Below are 15968 nucleotides of genomic sequence, written 5' to 3'. Positions count from 1 at the left end.
TTGCTGTAGTCACTAATTTACAAAAGGTGACAGGCAGACCACATAAATGCACAATACACTAAGAAAGCTCCTAAGCTCAACCGAAATCAGTAGAAGCCACACAAGAGAATGATGTAGCTTGAAACTGCATGCTCCATGTTCCATTTCTCATGTAAACATTCAGACTGATTTCCATCTCCTTCACTTATAAGGTTCCATTGGCTTCTGTGTTGCCAACAGACTGACCATCAAACACTCTGTAGTCTATCAAATAGATGTATACTTATTTGCACATAGTTAATATGTGGTAAACCATAGTTAATATGCCTATCATGCCTGCTTTGTTCCTCTCTGTTAACATGCAGAAAACGCAAACTGAGATCCTTGGTTTAGTGCTGTGCCCAAATCAGGCACAATGGTTTGTTTTGGTGAAACAAACCATTATCACTAAGCTATGAACAATCCTTTCTGCAGATTGTGGTTTGTATGGAAAATCATAATCGACCATTTCATAGGTTTATCTTGAGCTATGAATAGCTTATTTCTTGTGTTAAGATTATGTTTTAAAATCCTTTCCAAAAATCTGTAAGAAGATTCTTTTTCAAGGGAAATAAAGTGATTTGTAATGTTTATGTCAGAGCAAGGGCATCACCTATTGCCAAAATAAAATATGAGACAGTCGTACCTTGGTTTTCGAACAGAATACGTTCCAGAAGTCTGTTCGACTTCCTAAATGTGAAACAATAGCGGAAGCCACATCAAATGCTCAGCTTCCAAAAAAAGTTCAAAAACCAGAACACTCACTTTTGGGTTTTGATCGTTTGGGAGCCGAAACGTATGCGTACCAAGGCGTTTGACAACCAAGGTATGACTGTACTCACCATAGTGTCATTTAGCTGAGATTTACCAATCTCACAGGCTCCTCTAAACAAATGTAAATGTAGAAATAATTTACATTGCAGAGAAATTGTCAGTTGCAGAATAACTGCCCCAAAGCCCCTCCCACTTGTCACTCTGCTACAGAACACCTCCAATATGTCACAACACTCCAGTACCCAATTGTTAATAATTGGAACTCATTAGCCCAATAAAGATCTGCTGCAGGGACAGTTTAATAGTATAGATTTATTTCATTTTATTAATACCTGCCCCAACAAAGAAATACACTCCAGTGTAGCTCACAACAAGCAACACAATAAAAAAAGACAATCAAAATATTAACACAAATACCTTCATTGTAACACTTTTGTGTGTTTTATTGGAGCCCCAATAAAAATATATACTGTGAAACTTACTTCAATGTAAATTATTACAGGAATCATAAAATAATCATACAATAAAAAAGAAATGCTAAATATAAAAGTATGTCCTGCTGCCTGCCTTTTATTTAATGCAAAGCATTTTGAAATATTAGCTTATGTTTTGTACTGTACGTTAAATCTAATTTTAAGTATATTTTAGATTATACTGCAAAGTGGTTTTTAACAGAGTAAAACGGGACAACAGTAGTGGCAATATTGCTTTTGGACTAGTCAAAATATAATGGCTAATGTAAAATAAAGAACAAAAACGAACAGTACAACATACAACCTAGATGATCAGGGATTGAGACCCCCTTGCCATCAAATTTGCAAGAGACATAAATTCTAACAGCCTCATTTAAACTGTTTATTCCTTCCTCTAGAAATAATTATTCATATCCTAGAATATGATCACAATCTAGTTCTTCTGCTGATATGCATGCAACATCATACAGAATTTAGTGCAAATTAGATTTTCTAAGCTATCACTCAAGTTAATTAATAGAAAGTCATCTCTCATTTACCATTAAATAAATCTCTAATTCATTAAAAACAATGTCTGGTCCCTTCTGTGACATCTGATTAAACACGGCTACAGAACTGAACATGCAAGGACACTATTTTCCAGTTTCAAAAGGAATATCACATTTAATTAGCTTTTATTGCACACATACAAATATACGGCACACCTAGATCTGTCAAACTTTATAACATAGTTTTCTCAAGAAAAAACACATAGACACTAAGGAAACATTTAACATTTGTTAGTGTAACACAAAAGCAAAGCAGTGGATCCAGAATAAGTTCCCCTAACATCAATGGAACCTAAGGCATGACTAGCATCCCAGTGATTTTGATGGGAATTAAGTGTATCTAATGTAATCTAGAAGATGCATCCCACAGAGGAACTTTCCCCAGCCTGATAACCTCCAGACAGCATGGCTGAAAGTCAGGGCTGATAGGAATCATAGTCAAAACCAACTGGGTGGTACTAGGTTGGGGAAGGCAGTCACAGAATATTAATTTTAAAAATGTGTATCATGTTTTTAAATAACCATGTTGCATATTCCTTTTGAAATACTTGCTTTTGGCACAGAACAAATGTATCCTCTTCCACTCAATCCCTGGTAAAAAGAAAATAAATGAACCTTGCACACAATAATTATTCATATACACTACAATAGTGAGCACAGGGAAGTTCAGCTAAACTTTAGTAGGAATAAGACCTGTGAATTGAATATGTGGGTCAGAGGATACCTCATATAGTTAAACATGTAACTATTTGATCTTTTCCAATACTCCAACCCATCAATTTTACATTTGACCCATATAAATTATAGGATCAGTGGTAAACTTTTGTGTGTGTGTGTGCATAAACACATACCCAGATTTCACTCTCTAGTGGGTACAGAGGTTTGCAATGGAAAAGCTGATCAAGATATAAACCAGAAACATATGTGCTGATGAAAACAAACAGCAAATGAAAAACTGCTGAGTCCCAAGGAAATATAGTATGAAAACCCCCAAAACTACACCAGCAGCCCATTCTGAGCTGTGGATGCAGACAATTCTATATTTCATAAAAGGGGTAAAATAGAATCTGCCACTGTTCAACATTTCTACAAAGTTGTGTCTAATGTTAGAGAACTTAAAGGCTGTTCTCCCAAAATGAGCCAGTTTATTCACTATCATGTACTTCTTACCCGTTTATTAAATCAAAGTGCTCTTGTAATATGCAATGTCTTCCTTTGAAAAGGCAAGCCCTGAACTAATGTCAACACCTAGATAGCTTATCTGGAATTAAAAGGAACTCTGCTCAAGGAGTTCAAGCTGAAGATTATAACGGAATTGCCAGGTTTGGCACAGGTACTTTCAAACTCTGTAAGGGACATCACAGTGGATGGAAAATGTCAATGCTTAACCAGACAATGACTCAGATTGTGTCACAAAGTAGTTGAGCTACGTAGCACACAACGCCTCAGTATTTTACATCAAGTGATCAAGGTACATTTGATTCAACAACTACGATTCGCACAGCACAGAATTTTCAAGCGTAAAATCGTACCAAAATCTTGTTAGGTTGTCATTGACATCATAGGAGAGCAACGGTCTGGGAAAGTCATTGCATGCGTCTTGCGCTGCCAGGACATGTGGTGCAAGTGTGAAAGGTACATCACTGAGAAGTTCCAGCATAGAAGGCTGGCTTTCCACGTTCTGATTTTTCTCTGTCCCCATCTCAGGCAACTTTGGTTGATTCTCTGAATTTGTCTAAGGAAACAAAAGAGAGAAAAAGAGAGAAAATGGATATTATGAATGCTGCACTTGTTCACAGTGGCCTTCTTGTGTGGCGTCGTTGTGAACTGGCTTGAATAAAATTGAAACAGTCAATTCATGCCATGATGTGGCCCCAAGCGAAGCCGAAGCAGTAATCGCAGGTGACAAACGAAGTGCCTCCTGTGAATTTTGTGCTCTGGGAAGACAGGGAACATTTGTGTGCGAGGATGGTAACACAGTGTCTACTTCGGCACTGCTGTTAAATGAACATCTCTCTTTAAAAACGCAGCTGCACAAAGCCATTACTTTAACCAGATAGTGATCTAAAGAGACAAGCGTTATTCTAGAGGTTCCAGTATTCATTTACATGACTCAATCCTGTATCAGCAACTCTTAAATCAGATTACAGGGGCCTTTCCACACAAGCAGCTTACTAGACTATAAATGTGTGTGTTTGTTTCTCTTTGGTGTACGTTGCCTACACGCAAGATTGTCCTCCGGTCACATGGAATACTGCGTTTCTCAAGAGCAAAAAACAATAACATTTTGCAGCTGGATAATCTGATGCTTTCCCCAGACAGTGCATTTATTGCTATTGTGATTAATAAGCAGGGGGAGAGTGGCCTGAAGGAGGAAAGGTCACAAGGCCTCTGTTGTTAGTAGTTTTCCCTGAACAATAAGAGCAACTGTGCATGCTGGATCAGAGCACCGGTCTACTTTCCCCTGTAAGAGAAAACATGCTGTCAGGCATGATGTCCTTGTTTAACGGCATAAGAGAGAATTAAAATCCCTAGAGTCTTGTTTTGTTTGCTAAAACTACACCCCAGGGAACACCTGCTTGCAGCTTAATTGTTGCACAAATGTAGGACTTCAAATAATGACCCATATTAATGTAGCATGTGAGGGAAAATATGTTTAAAGTTAACTGCACTCATTTGAAAAAAAGCTGGAGAAAGGAAGGTAACTTCATATGTTGTCCTGTCCCATTCATTCCTCTTCCTTACAAGTGGAATGAAATGGATTTGGAAGAAATGTCATGCTGACAACAATAGAAGTTATTATTTTATACAGCAGCGCTGCAAGCAGTAATGAATGATTTACAAAAATGCTGTTCTGAATCTTTAGCAGACAAAAGAGAGGTTAAGCTCTTGTTTTTAAATGGCTAAACACCCTAATTATGACAATTTGCAATGTATTGTTTCATTCCACCTCGCTTTTACAGGCACCCTGCTTCTCCTCTTCTGGTGTTGGGTTCCACACGTAGTTCATTTGACTAAACAAGGATTAACATTTCAGTCTTGTGGGCAATGTATGCAAGAACCACAGCTAATATCTCTGAAAGCCATGGCGTTTGAGAAACACAACTCTTTTATAAAAGCAGGAAATGAACTTACCAGAAAATTCTATGGTTACCAAGTTAAGGCACTGTGCTCCTACATCTCAGACAGAAGAAAATGCAAGCTAAACTTAAGTAGGGGAAAACATCTGCTTCTATGTGCATCTTCTCAATCCATTAGGTTTTCTGAGGGGCCTTGTTTGGTAGACCACCACTATCAGGCTGGCCATGTCTGTGAAAAGGGTAGCAGGGCCGAATCTTTTCCCCTTAATCACTCAGTAGCATCATGAAAGCAACAAAGACTGTGTTTCATAAACACTATGGAGCAGTATTTAAATGTATCAATGTGCTGGGTTTTATGAATTTATAACCATTTTAATGTCATTTTACTGTGCTTAGTTGTATTTTGTAGTGAATGAGGCCCATCCTAGGACCATCCACTATGGAGAGACATAAATAAACACTCTACCCTACACATATGCAATCTAGCCTGAATATGATGTAAAATGCATTAACTATAAGATTCAGAAGCCTGAAATTGCCATGACCTAGAATTGTATATACACCTCCACTACCAATTCTGCATTGTAAGGCACTCATTTTTTCCATATCTCAATTTCCTTCTGTTTTGCTTTCGAATTTGGTCCTTTTCTGACATCTTTTTAAATCATCGTATTAAAGGAAAAGTGCCTCTCTCCTTTTTAGTAACAAATCCCTCTTCATTCTCTCAACTGCATTGCTGCAATATGAGGAAATGGTAAGGCAACAGCAACAACCCAGTTGCGTGAACTTCTTTTCCTCCTTGCAAGAGTTTGCTTTATAAAACCATCAAGAAGCAAAGCTCATTGGAAAGTAGGAGAGGGGGGAGGGTCTCAAAACCCATTGACCTGCTTCCTTGGTTTTCAAACATCAGATGGCTCTAATTAACTGTTTCCGCTTCAGTCTGTGCAAACCTTGCACGTTCTAGGAAGAAGCATATTGCTTTTCCCCATCTCTTAATAAGCACATGAGCTGTCATGTTTAATCAAAAGTACATCACCAAATATATCTTCTTCCCATATTATGCTATGTTTTCCCTATGAGAGTAACCTGCAGAAACCATGCCATGAAATAAAACCGTATAGCAGAAAAATGGCTCTTAAGAGATGGGCAATAAAAATTTCAGAAGGAGTTCTGTAGTTGAAAATTTAACAGCTTCAAATGATAAATAAACAACAAACAAATAATAAGAGAGATATGGAGACTTTGTGAAGTTAATGCTACTTCTATTTGGTCTTTTAGTTTATCTCTCTTCAGATTACATCATTCTATTTAAATCTGAACAGTTATGAATGCTCAATCAAATATATTCTAAAAGAAATATTGTGTAGGAAGTTCCATATAAATAAAGGATTTTAGGTATACAATTCCATTAAAAAGTATATTTTTAATGCATATTGCATGGTAAACATGTGTGGATTCTTATGTAGGGCAAAGAAGCTGTGTTAACTGCTCCAACGAGATTTAAAACCATGGGTTGTATCCAATTACGCTCCTCCAAAGATAGAAGGCTCTTTGAACCAGCAGATTTTTCTGTGACTAGAAAGGGGGGTGATTTCCACAAGTTCTCCTTCTTTCCTGAAGCCCACACCACCCCAGCTGTCAGGAGCAGACTGTGGGGTGGTGGAAGCAAGAGGGGACTACGGAAGGAAGAGGGGAACAAGCAAAAATCATTTCCCCTCTTTCCCCTCAGGGAAGTCTCTGCCAGATCAGGGAGCCTTCTGTGAATAAAGGGACACAACTGGATGCATGTATCATTTAGAAACTACTACCTAGCACACTGTTTCATGTATTTAACTCTCAAAGAAGTTAACAAGTCTGAAAAAGTAATGTGGATAACCTTAGGGGACTTCATGCTGGCATTGGGATGGGCCAAAGGCAAAAATGAGTGGAGCAATTAATGTCATTACACACACACACCTCCCTGTGCCATCCAGGTAAGCAAAAAGCATTATGACAGCTCAAGCACACATGCCAGCCAGGCAAAACTATTCAAAGAGGGCTGCCGAGCAGGAAAAGTTTGGGAGTGGCCTAGGAAAAGTCCCAAGGGCCTGATATGAGTGTCCTGGAAGCCACATTTTGCTCCCAGTCTGAGGTTCCCCATCCCCATCCTAGAGATATCCAGGAAGCTTGGACCTTTCTGGAGAGTTCTGCACCCATTGCAGCTGTCTGAAAGCCACTGCTATCTTTCTAGAAAAAGAGGTTCCAGAACTCACCATGGACGCCTCCCTTGTTCTCTTATAATGGCAATGGCGCCCACCTGGGAGGTGCTGGAACTCAGTTCCGGCGAGTTCCAGTTGAAAAAAGAAGCCCTGCTGCAAACCCTACTCCTCCAAATACGTCATAAAGATCCAGGTAAACTGCAATCTACAATGAACTCTACCAATGTTTAAAGAAGAAACAAGAACAACAAAGCACTTAAGCAGGCTTCCAAATCCTGGCCAATTAAGTTTGCCATGGGGGTACTGAATTACACACATTTAAAAAAAATGGACAATGTGTTATAACTGGATAGTTTAAAACCAGATTTCTTTTTAAACAAAGTGTGGCACCTACACATCAGTACTAGGCTGACTAAAAAGGTATTGTTTTGTATATAAGATCTTATCAAGTTAGGTTAACCTTTACTTCTCAACCATAGCAATTAACTAAGCTTTTCCATGCCTAGCTTCGGACAAACAACATTGGTGACAAGAGCAAGGGCGGTATCTGTCAATCCCAAGATGTTATGCCAACTCTAACAGTACTAAGTACGGAAGCATGGGACAGCACCTTATCAATCCTGTTAACTTGCCAAGCTGGTTTCAACACGCATATCACAACAAAACAGTGCTGCGCAAAGTGAAGGTTATAAAAATGGCTTAAGCTTCCATGCTTGTCTCTTTCCAGCACATACAGTAATTTACAGCAGTGTGTTTGGAGGATTTGTTATTCTACCGTAGACATGCTGATTCTGCATAACATTCACCTTTACCCAGCTTGTCCCATTGCGAAGTGTGGGGCATTCAAAACATATTCTTCAACAGTTGGCTACACAAAATGCTGTCAGGTATACCATCATCACAATTTCCAAGTAAAGTGGACTGTCAATTCAAATAATTTTGAAGAGCGTCTTTAACATTTTACATTAGAAATTCAGGGACCATATATAGGCTGCAATGACAGCTGATGGTAAACATTTATTTACATAAACAGGTGCTTTTCTTGTTCAGCAATGTTCACCCATTATCTAAATGCTGTATGTTCACAATTCAAAGAGATGTTCACAATTCAAAGAGATAAGTAATAGTACAATATCCTACAATGGAAAGCTTGAGCTTGCAGACAGAACTTCAGTGGCAAATGTTAATAACACAGGACACATCAGCCAAGACTCCATTATTTCTGAGTTTTAACAAATTATATTTGGAAAGGGCAGTCAGCAGAACAAAGCAGCTACAGCAGAGGGTTTAGATCATGGGTGGGCAAACTAAGGCCCAGGGGCCGGATCTGGCCCAATCGCCTTCTAAATCCGGCCCACGGATGGTCTGGGAATCAGCGTGTTTTTACATGAGGAGAATGTGTGCTTTTATTTAAAACGCATCTCTGGGTTATTTGTGGGGCATAGGAATTCGTTCATCCCCCCCCCCCCAAATATAGTCCAGCCCCCCACAAGGTCTGAGGAACAGTGGAGCAGCCCCCTGCTGAAAAAGTTTGCTGGCCCCTGGTTTAGATGGAAAACCCAGGTTCAAATCCTTTCCAGTCAATGAAGCCCACTGGAACAGGGCTGGTGCGGTGGGTGACTGTACTCTGAACTAGACTGCCGTGAATGTTCCCCAAACTCATGATTCCTGCAATCAGTTTCAAGAGCTGAAGGCAGACCTTGATCAGCAGCTAGGAAATATAACTTTGCTGACAAAGCCAGGGCATAAGGAGTATCTCTCCCTAGCCAATCAGGAAGTCTCATAATGTCAGCCAATCATGGGGGGAAATAATGCACTGCGCCATAACACACACAATCCTGGCCCTAGCCTCAATAGTCCTTAGTATAAATCTCTGTTCATCTGACATCCCCTGGTCTGGTTCACATGTCACAATAAGCTGCATGATGGCTTACAATGAGCAAGCATGTTGGTATCTTCCTTGTTTCCTGAGAGTAAATGAACCAGAGCACTGATTTAGTATCACATGCAAACCAACGCTTATGGTTTCTTTCTATCCAAGCAAACCAGGAGAGGAAGCTAAATCAGCATGCTCTGGCACGCTTTGCTCAATCATGGTAAGCCATAGTTCAGCTTACCATTATGCACAAACCAAGTCACACACATGTCTTCAGCTGAAATCACAGAGAGATTTCAGAGCTTGCTAGAATGACCTTGCTCCCCCCCCCCCACATGCAGTGAATGTATGAGGTTAATGTGAACAAGGTTAGCAGCATGCATGGATCTACTTGGGTTAAGTACAGCATCTTGTTTCCACGGCAGCCAACCAGATTGTCCTTGGAAGCCTACAATAGCCTCATCCTATTGTCGAACCCAGAAGTAGCCACTGACAGCCTGAACCACTTGCAGTCATTGATAGGCTTGTCCTACTTCTGGGTGGATAAAGATGACCACTTTACCATATATTCTACCACACACCTGCCCCTTACTGACTGACTAACGAGGAGGAGCAATTTTTATAGCTGTTCCTTTTTGAAAGAAGAGAAGGAACAGTTAAAAATAAAATGTGGATGTCCTTGAGAAGATTTAATTTGAATTGAGATGAATCATGAGAATGGCTGTTCTTTGGGGAATTATGAAGTACAGTCAGCATCCTGTGGGGATGTACAAGGTGTTCCTATAGAGTATAGAGGGACATCAGTGCCAGGCTGAGGAAGAAATTCTGCACTGGTCTGTAGTAGTTTTCCTTTATTTTCTCAAATCAGACACAAAGGCTGCAAATCCTAAATTGCCTGAGAAATTTCAGGCTAAATACATGAGTATTCTTCAGAACAACTCATTAAACAGCTGAGGTGAGAAGCCACTACTATGAAAAGGTACTGGTTTTTGACTGTTCCTCATTTTCAGATTTTGCACAAATGTCTTAACAGGGTTTGTAAAATGAAGCTTATAGGAACATGACGCTAAAGAACATACTTGGGGGTGGTCATGAAACCTCTCTCAAAGTTATCTCAAGACAAAAGCATGTATAAGAACTCATCTACATCTATTGTACAACTCTGAATTGCCCTTCTAATCTCTTTTAAAGAGTTCTGGTAGAGACTTCCTGCATTTTTATATAAACAGGATCCTCTTCAGTAGCAATTTCTCTGAATTGTAGCAAAGAACAGCTCATTCAGCTTTGGCATGACTTCTGCTCCCAAACTATCACTGCTCAGTTCTATTTAGGAACTGGAAAAATCAAACTGAAGCTATCATCCTGTTACCAAATATTTGCAAGGTGTGTTGCAAAAATGGAAAGACATTGTGATGATAGAAATACAAAGTGCTGGAGGAAGAGTGCATGCTCAATAATTCCTTTGCATCAGCTTAATTATTACGAGAAAGGGCAAAAGAGCAAGCATCAGGGATTGATTATAAATGATAGCAACTTTTTCTGCACTCTCTGGATCTTTTAACATTGCTGTGCTACAGCTGTTGCCAAGATTCCTTTCAGCTCTGCTCGACCTCATGAGCCAATCATCCAGTTCAAAGATGCAGAAGGCTTTCCATTCTCCTCTGTCTGCCTTGACCAGCCTGAAGTGCATCTTTCTGAAGAGCTTAGTATGCAGGACATATACATGTGTGTATGTAATTCTTCTGTGCTGTGCCACAACACAGACACACCAAAGTCTGGTACTGATCACAGAAACCAACATCTTGAGAATCTCAGCTTTCAATATTTTAAAAGCAAATTTGCAGGACTTACAACTGTGAAGTTAGCCTTCAAAGTGCATGGGCAATCGTTGAAACCCCAGAGGGAGTTCAGCAGGATTTCTAATGGGCTGAGCTCTTTCTACAAGTAGAAGATAATGCAAAATTTGCACACAGGCAAATTTGCTAAAGTTGCATGATTTATTTAACTTTCTTTCTGCCTTAGCACACATTTTGTTGGTGGGAGAGTGTTAAAAAAATATCTGCATGTTTCCAGTCCCAACCCACTGCCTCTTCAGAAACAAGCTGACCTCAAACCTTTGGCTCTTTGTGTCAAACCGAGTATGCAAGTGTACTCTGAGATGCACACACTACAAGTTGAGCCACACCTTCTGGTTTCCCCAAATAGCTTTGGACCAAAGCCAGCTCCCAAGCAGAGGAGATGTGAAGCTTGTGTCTTTCATATGAACTATAAAGCACAAACAAGGGTCAATAAAAGACAGCATTTGCCCACTTGCCTATAATGATCACTGGTTCCTTTTGAACAGTAAACCTGAAACTACAAGACTAAAGCCAAGTGTCTGTTTTGAAGATCAAATAGCAAGACGATAAACTGACCACTTGTAAATTTCTTTGCTGGTATAGTACTGGGTAACATATTTGATGACCCAGCCAATGCTAGAATTGTGTCTCACACTGGGGGGAAAGGAAGACAATACTCCCATTCAAAGAGATGCTTTACTGCACAAGTTATATATTTTGAAGATTACCGGCGTAAAGTGGTTGCTGTTAGATTGCAGTTTTCTAGCTGCTGAAGTTTATCCAGGCCCATCTAAATGAAAAAGAAAGCAAGTATGATGTTGACTTTTGGAAAGCAGGGATTAAGTAGACCCTGGAAGATTTATTTTGACCACTAGAAGTATAAGTCACCCAATAAAGCAGGAGAAGAATACAGTGAAGAATCAGGGCAATGAAAAATAAGGTTGGAGGGCAAATATGTGAATTCACAAAACAATATTTGGATGCTTTTTTATAAATAACTGACAGGAAGCACCAATACATTTGGCATCTGTTGAAGAAAAGCACATCTGGCCATCAGTGCAAAATGCAATGTCAAAGAAGCAAGCATAAGTTACTTTTACAAGGTGACAGTAGACAAATACAAACCACAGCAGTTATTTCTACAACTACCTTCTTTGTTTCTTGCACCAGTCTATTCCCCAGGGCACTCAAACACAGATGTTTGATAAGCTTTATAAATCCTAATTCATGATCATGCCATCTGTCAGAATCAGATGAGGTTTTATTTATTGTTACAGGTATTGCATACTATGCTGTTGGTTGCTGCGAAACAAAACAAAGCAACAACAATTCTCTTAATTTTCTTAATGAGTCAAAGAAAGAATTAAAGGGGGATAGGTGAAATGATAGCTGTGGACTCTGGCACTGCAACTCAGTATTCACTCTTAAGGGCAGAACTCTGTATTTTGAAAATAAGATTGGAGCAACCAAAAGACATTTAGACAAGGACTATGATAGCAAAGAACAAAAGGAGGAAATGGCAAGACTATGAGGACTGCACATAGGTGAGCAGTAAATGAAGCAGGAGGGGGTGGGGAGTCAAGAGTATCAGCCAGAGATTCAAGGCCAAACAATTCAGTCAAGTAGCGTTTGGAAAATCATCAACATAAATTATTGTTAATGAAAATTCCTATGGTAGTTTTCCATGCACAAAGTCATTGACAATCTTTACAGCAATTATGTGAAACAAAGTTAAACTATAATCCAGCAAGTTGACCAAGGCAACCCAGCAAACCTGATGACTGACGGGGGCTTGGAACTTGAGTCTCCCAGTCCTAAAAACCACCTTGGCATACAACCACCCTAATGCAGTACATTTGTCAACCTACAATAACCATATTAGTGATCATAAAGAGTTGACAGTCTCATGATTTAAGAGCAAAGATCAGCATTAGGAGAACAGATGGATTTCTCAGTCCTCTCCCATCATCTTCAAAGGTTAATTTCAAAAGAGGCTAATGTTAAAAGGAAATAAACTATGTATATTGCCTCTGCAGACAGGAATGTTTTCCTTTTTTAACCTGAGCCTTTTTTGCAATATAATTTAATTAAAAAATTTTTTTTGTTAAGCAAGGAGAATGGATCCAAATGACAAAGGCCATCATCTCTAATAAGCCATACAACTCTGACAGTGAGCTAATTGTAGAATTGTATAGTTTCTTGTTTAACCTTCTTGCCACTCTCCTCTAGGAAGTCTTAGTTCTGGTTCAGCAAACTGCTTTCAGCAGCACATTACTGAAAAGTCAACTTTGCTCCATTACTGGAAATTACAACTCAGAAGACCTTGCCCACTGTCACCCCTTTTAGATGAGCAATACCAGCACCATGGATGCCCCCAAACCCAGGAAAATTACTGTGACCAAGGTTGCACTGCTCATAAATGTCAGCACTGCCTAAAAGCAGTAGAACAGAGTTGAAGTCCAAGGCGGAATTTGAAGCACTTGTGTTCAAGGAAGGCATATACAAAAAGAGAACATTTCTTGGGGATACACGATATATTTAATACAATTGTGATGACATAAGATAGGTTCCTTCATATGAAGCAAACCTTCATATATTTATTATTGGGGGGAAAGTTGGAAGCGTTTGCTGCATATCCTTGTGCAATGTTTTCCAAAGAACTTTTTGACATGCAAATACATGAAATATGACTCACTAGTAGCTATGCCCTTCTTGTTTATTCATAACCACACAAGCATTTCTGTCTCCATTTCAATGCATAGCTTAGAACACAAACATCTATCAACTTTACAGTTTGTTCTTTGTAATGCACAGGCATGGAAATAAAGGTTTAAACATCAGTCAATGTCTGCAAACTTCCCAGGAAAAGTGATCTATTTGTTTCATTTTATTCAGCCTGTTTAGAAGCTTGCCTATACACAGCAACTAGACATGTGAAGACTTAGAAAACATAAAAATGGGGGAGAGCTGTAAAAAAAATAGTTTCCCCCTCCATGACATTACATCTCTAACAGCAACCCATAAAATGATAGAAATAAACAATAAAAGTGGTATCAATAAATGTTTTAAGTTGACAAAAACAGATAGTTTGATCTTAAATATTTCTATGTGAACACCACTTACATCTTCCTAGGATTTCTGTGAGGCAATGCATGTTAAAATTACTGCTTCGTGGCACCATTTTGCATTTTTCTCCTTGCAAATTTTCCTCACATTTTTTTCTGTCCTTGTAAGGCAGGTGTGGGGAATCTTCGGTCCTCCAGTTATTGGTGAGCTACAACTCCCATCATCCCTGGCCATTGGTCATATTTGCTGGGGCTCATGGAAGCTGTAGTTCAAAAACACGCTGCAGAGCCAAAGCATGAAAGCAGTCAATTACTTGCTCCTGGAATCCTACCATTCTGCCTCTACTATAAGGCTTGAAGCATCTTCAAAACAAGCCACACAGACAATCAGGATTCTTAGGATAAGAAAAATGCTACCCAAAGCAGTTCTGGTATATACATAGTGTGATTGCACAATAAAGAGTACACACAGTCTTCAGACATAGCCTTATTCTTTTGGTCCCTTGAGAACAAATTCAGGGATCTACCATATTCAAACATGAAAAAGTGATGTGCATGACCAGTCCCAGTATTATATTTTTCACCGATTCACTTCCCTGCGAATAATCTCAAAAGAACTAGCAAAGAGGGCAAATGATATACCAAAAGCTGTTTTCAGAAAGGACTGCAGTGATCAACTAGACTTCCCTCATTCATTGCTGCATTTCATATTTCAATATTTTCCCCTAAGCTCCCCAAATAAAAAATAAATTGGTAGCAGGTAACAAGGTGGCGACAGCTGTCACTCCTTGTGCCATTTAAATAGGTACAGTGGGGGAAAAACAGAGGCAAGAGTATGGGTAGCAACAATCTTGTGATGGGGTTCACAGACAGATCAGCTTTTTTGCCTGTAGTTCCTGCTATCCCCAATCACCTATAATTCACTTGAGGCGTTTGTCTTCCTCACTTTTACTATGCTTGAAAACATATTTTATACAAAGAATCATTCTTCCATGCTTCTAATGCCAATGAGGTTCCTGAATTCTTCTCATCAGCAATGAAATATTTGTTCCTTCTAATTTTCCTAGTTTGTTTAATTTGTCCGAGTACACAGTATTGTGTTAGCATTGGCATTTCCCAAAATAACTTTCAGAAATGAACAGCTTTTCTGACTCCATCTTAATTTGAAAACTATTTCACAGTTTTTTCTCGTTTTCTTTTCTTACTACCTAATGGTACTTTACTGAAAATTAAGGCCATTATCTTTTGTCTACTATTTTCAGTACCATTCTTTTCTTAGAAACATGATGTCAAACATTTCGTTATCACTTTCTCCCTAGGTACCTATTCTGTCCATGTTCCCTTATTCCTCCCTACCATGCAAACTAGGTCTAAAATAAGGACTCCTTATTACTCAGCGAACCTTATGTAAGCAATTAATCTTTTGCAAAAACTTTCTGAAGTGTGATGGACAACACAGTTTGCCATATTTTTGGAACACTTCCTTAGGGTACATCTTATGTAGGTAATTATTTATTTTGTTTTTTATTTATTTTTCAGAGGGAACTGCAACAAAATGTTGCAGTGTACATCACTCCCTGCTTGGAATTCCAGATTCCCTTTAAAGCCCCTCCCCCAAGGTTTCCCTGGCAACAGTCATTAGGCATTTCATGCCCATTGGGCATGCTCAGTTCTTTCTAACTGATGAGGTTTTTTTGCTCCATTTGGGTTTCCCCACTTCATTTTTGAGGGGGGCGGGTTGGATGGGGGGTTGTATAAACTCATGTCCAATTAAATTCTCCATGGGTGTCCATGGGCAGCTCTTTCTTTCTTCCATCTCTGGGGACATTTGCAAATAATTTCTCAGGGTGAAACAGGAAGTGACCTAGCCAAACAATGAGATGGTCCTTTCTACAAAACACACACACATATGGTCTGAAAGCACAGGAGCCCATCACCTTGCTGATTTTAATTAATTTTTATAATGAAATGTTTTTAGAATGTTGCACTATTTTATTGTTGTTAGCCACCCTGAGCCCGGCTTCGGCTGGGATATAAATAAAATTATTATTATTATTATTATTATTATTATTATTATTATTATTATTATTATTGAAGC

General features: G+C 39.1%; 1 protein-coding gene across 4 annotated transcripts in view; it reads right to left on the bottom strand.

The window, feature by feature from the left end:
• Positions 1–1084: 1084 nt before the first annotated feature.
• Positions 1085–15968, bottom strand: part of UMAD1 (UBAP1-MVB12-associated (UMA) domain containing 1) — a 40877-nt gene continuing 25993 nt past the window's right edge. For all 4 annotated transcript variants that reach the window (XM_053359817.1, XM_053359816.1, XM_053359818.1 and 1 more), the window contains exon 5: positions 1085–3548. In XM_053359817.1, coding sequence (XP_053215792.1) covers positions 3303–3548 — 246 coding nt within the window. In that variant the 3' untranslated portion in view covers positions 1085–3302. The remainder of the gene's footprint in view (positions 3549–15968) is intronic.

Source organism: Podarcis raffonei, chromosome 12 (genome assembly GCF_027172205.1).
Source record: "Podarcis raffonei isolate rPodRaf1 chromosome 12, rPodRaf1.pri, whole genome shotgun sequence".
Lineage (NCBI taxonomy): Eukaryota > Metazoa > Chordata > Lepidosauria > Squamata > Lacertidae > Podarcis > Podarcis raffonei.
The sequence above is the reverse complement of the archived record's forward strand: the minus strand, read 5'-3'. Positions and strand labels throughout refer to the sequence as shown.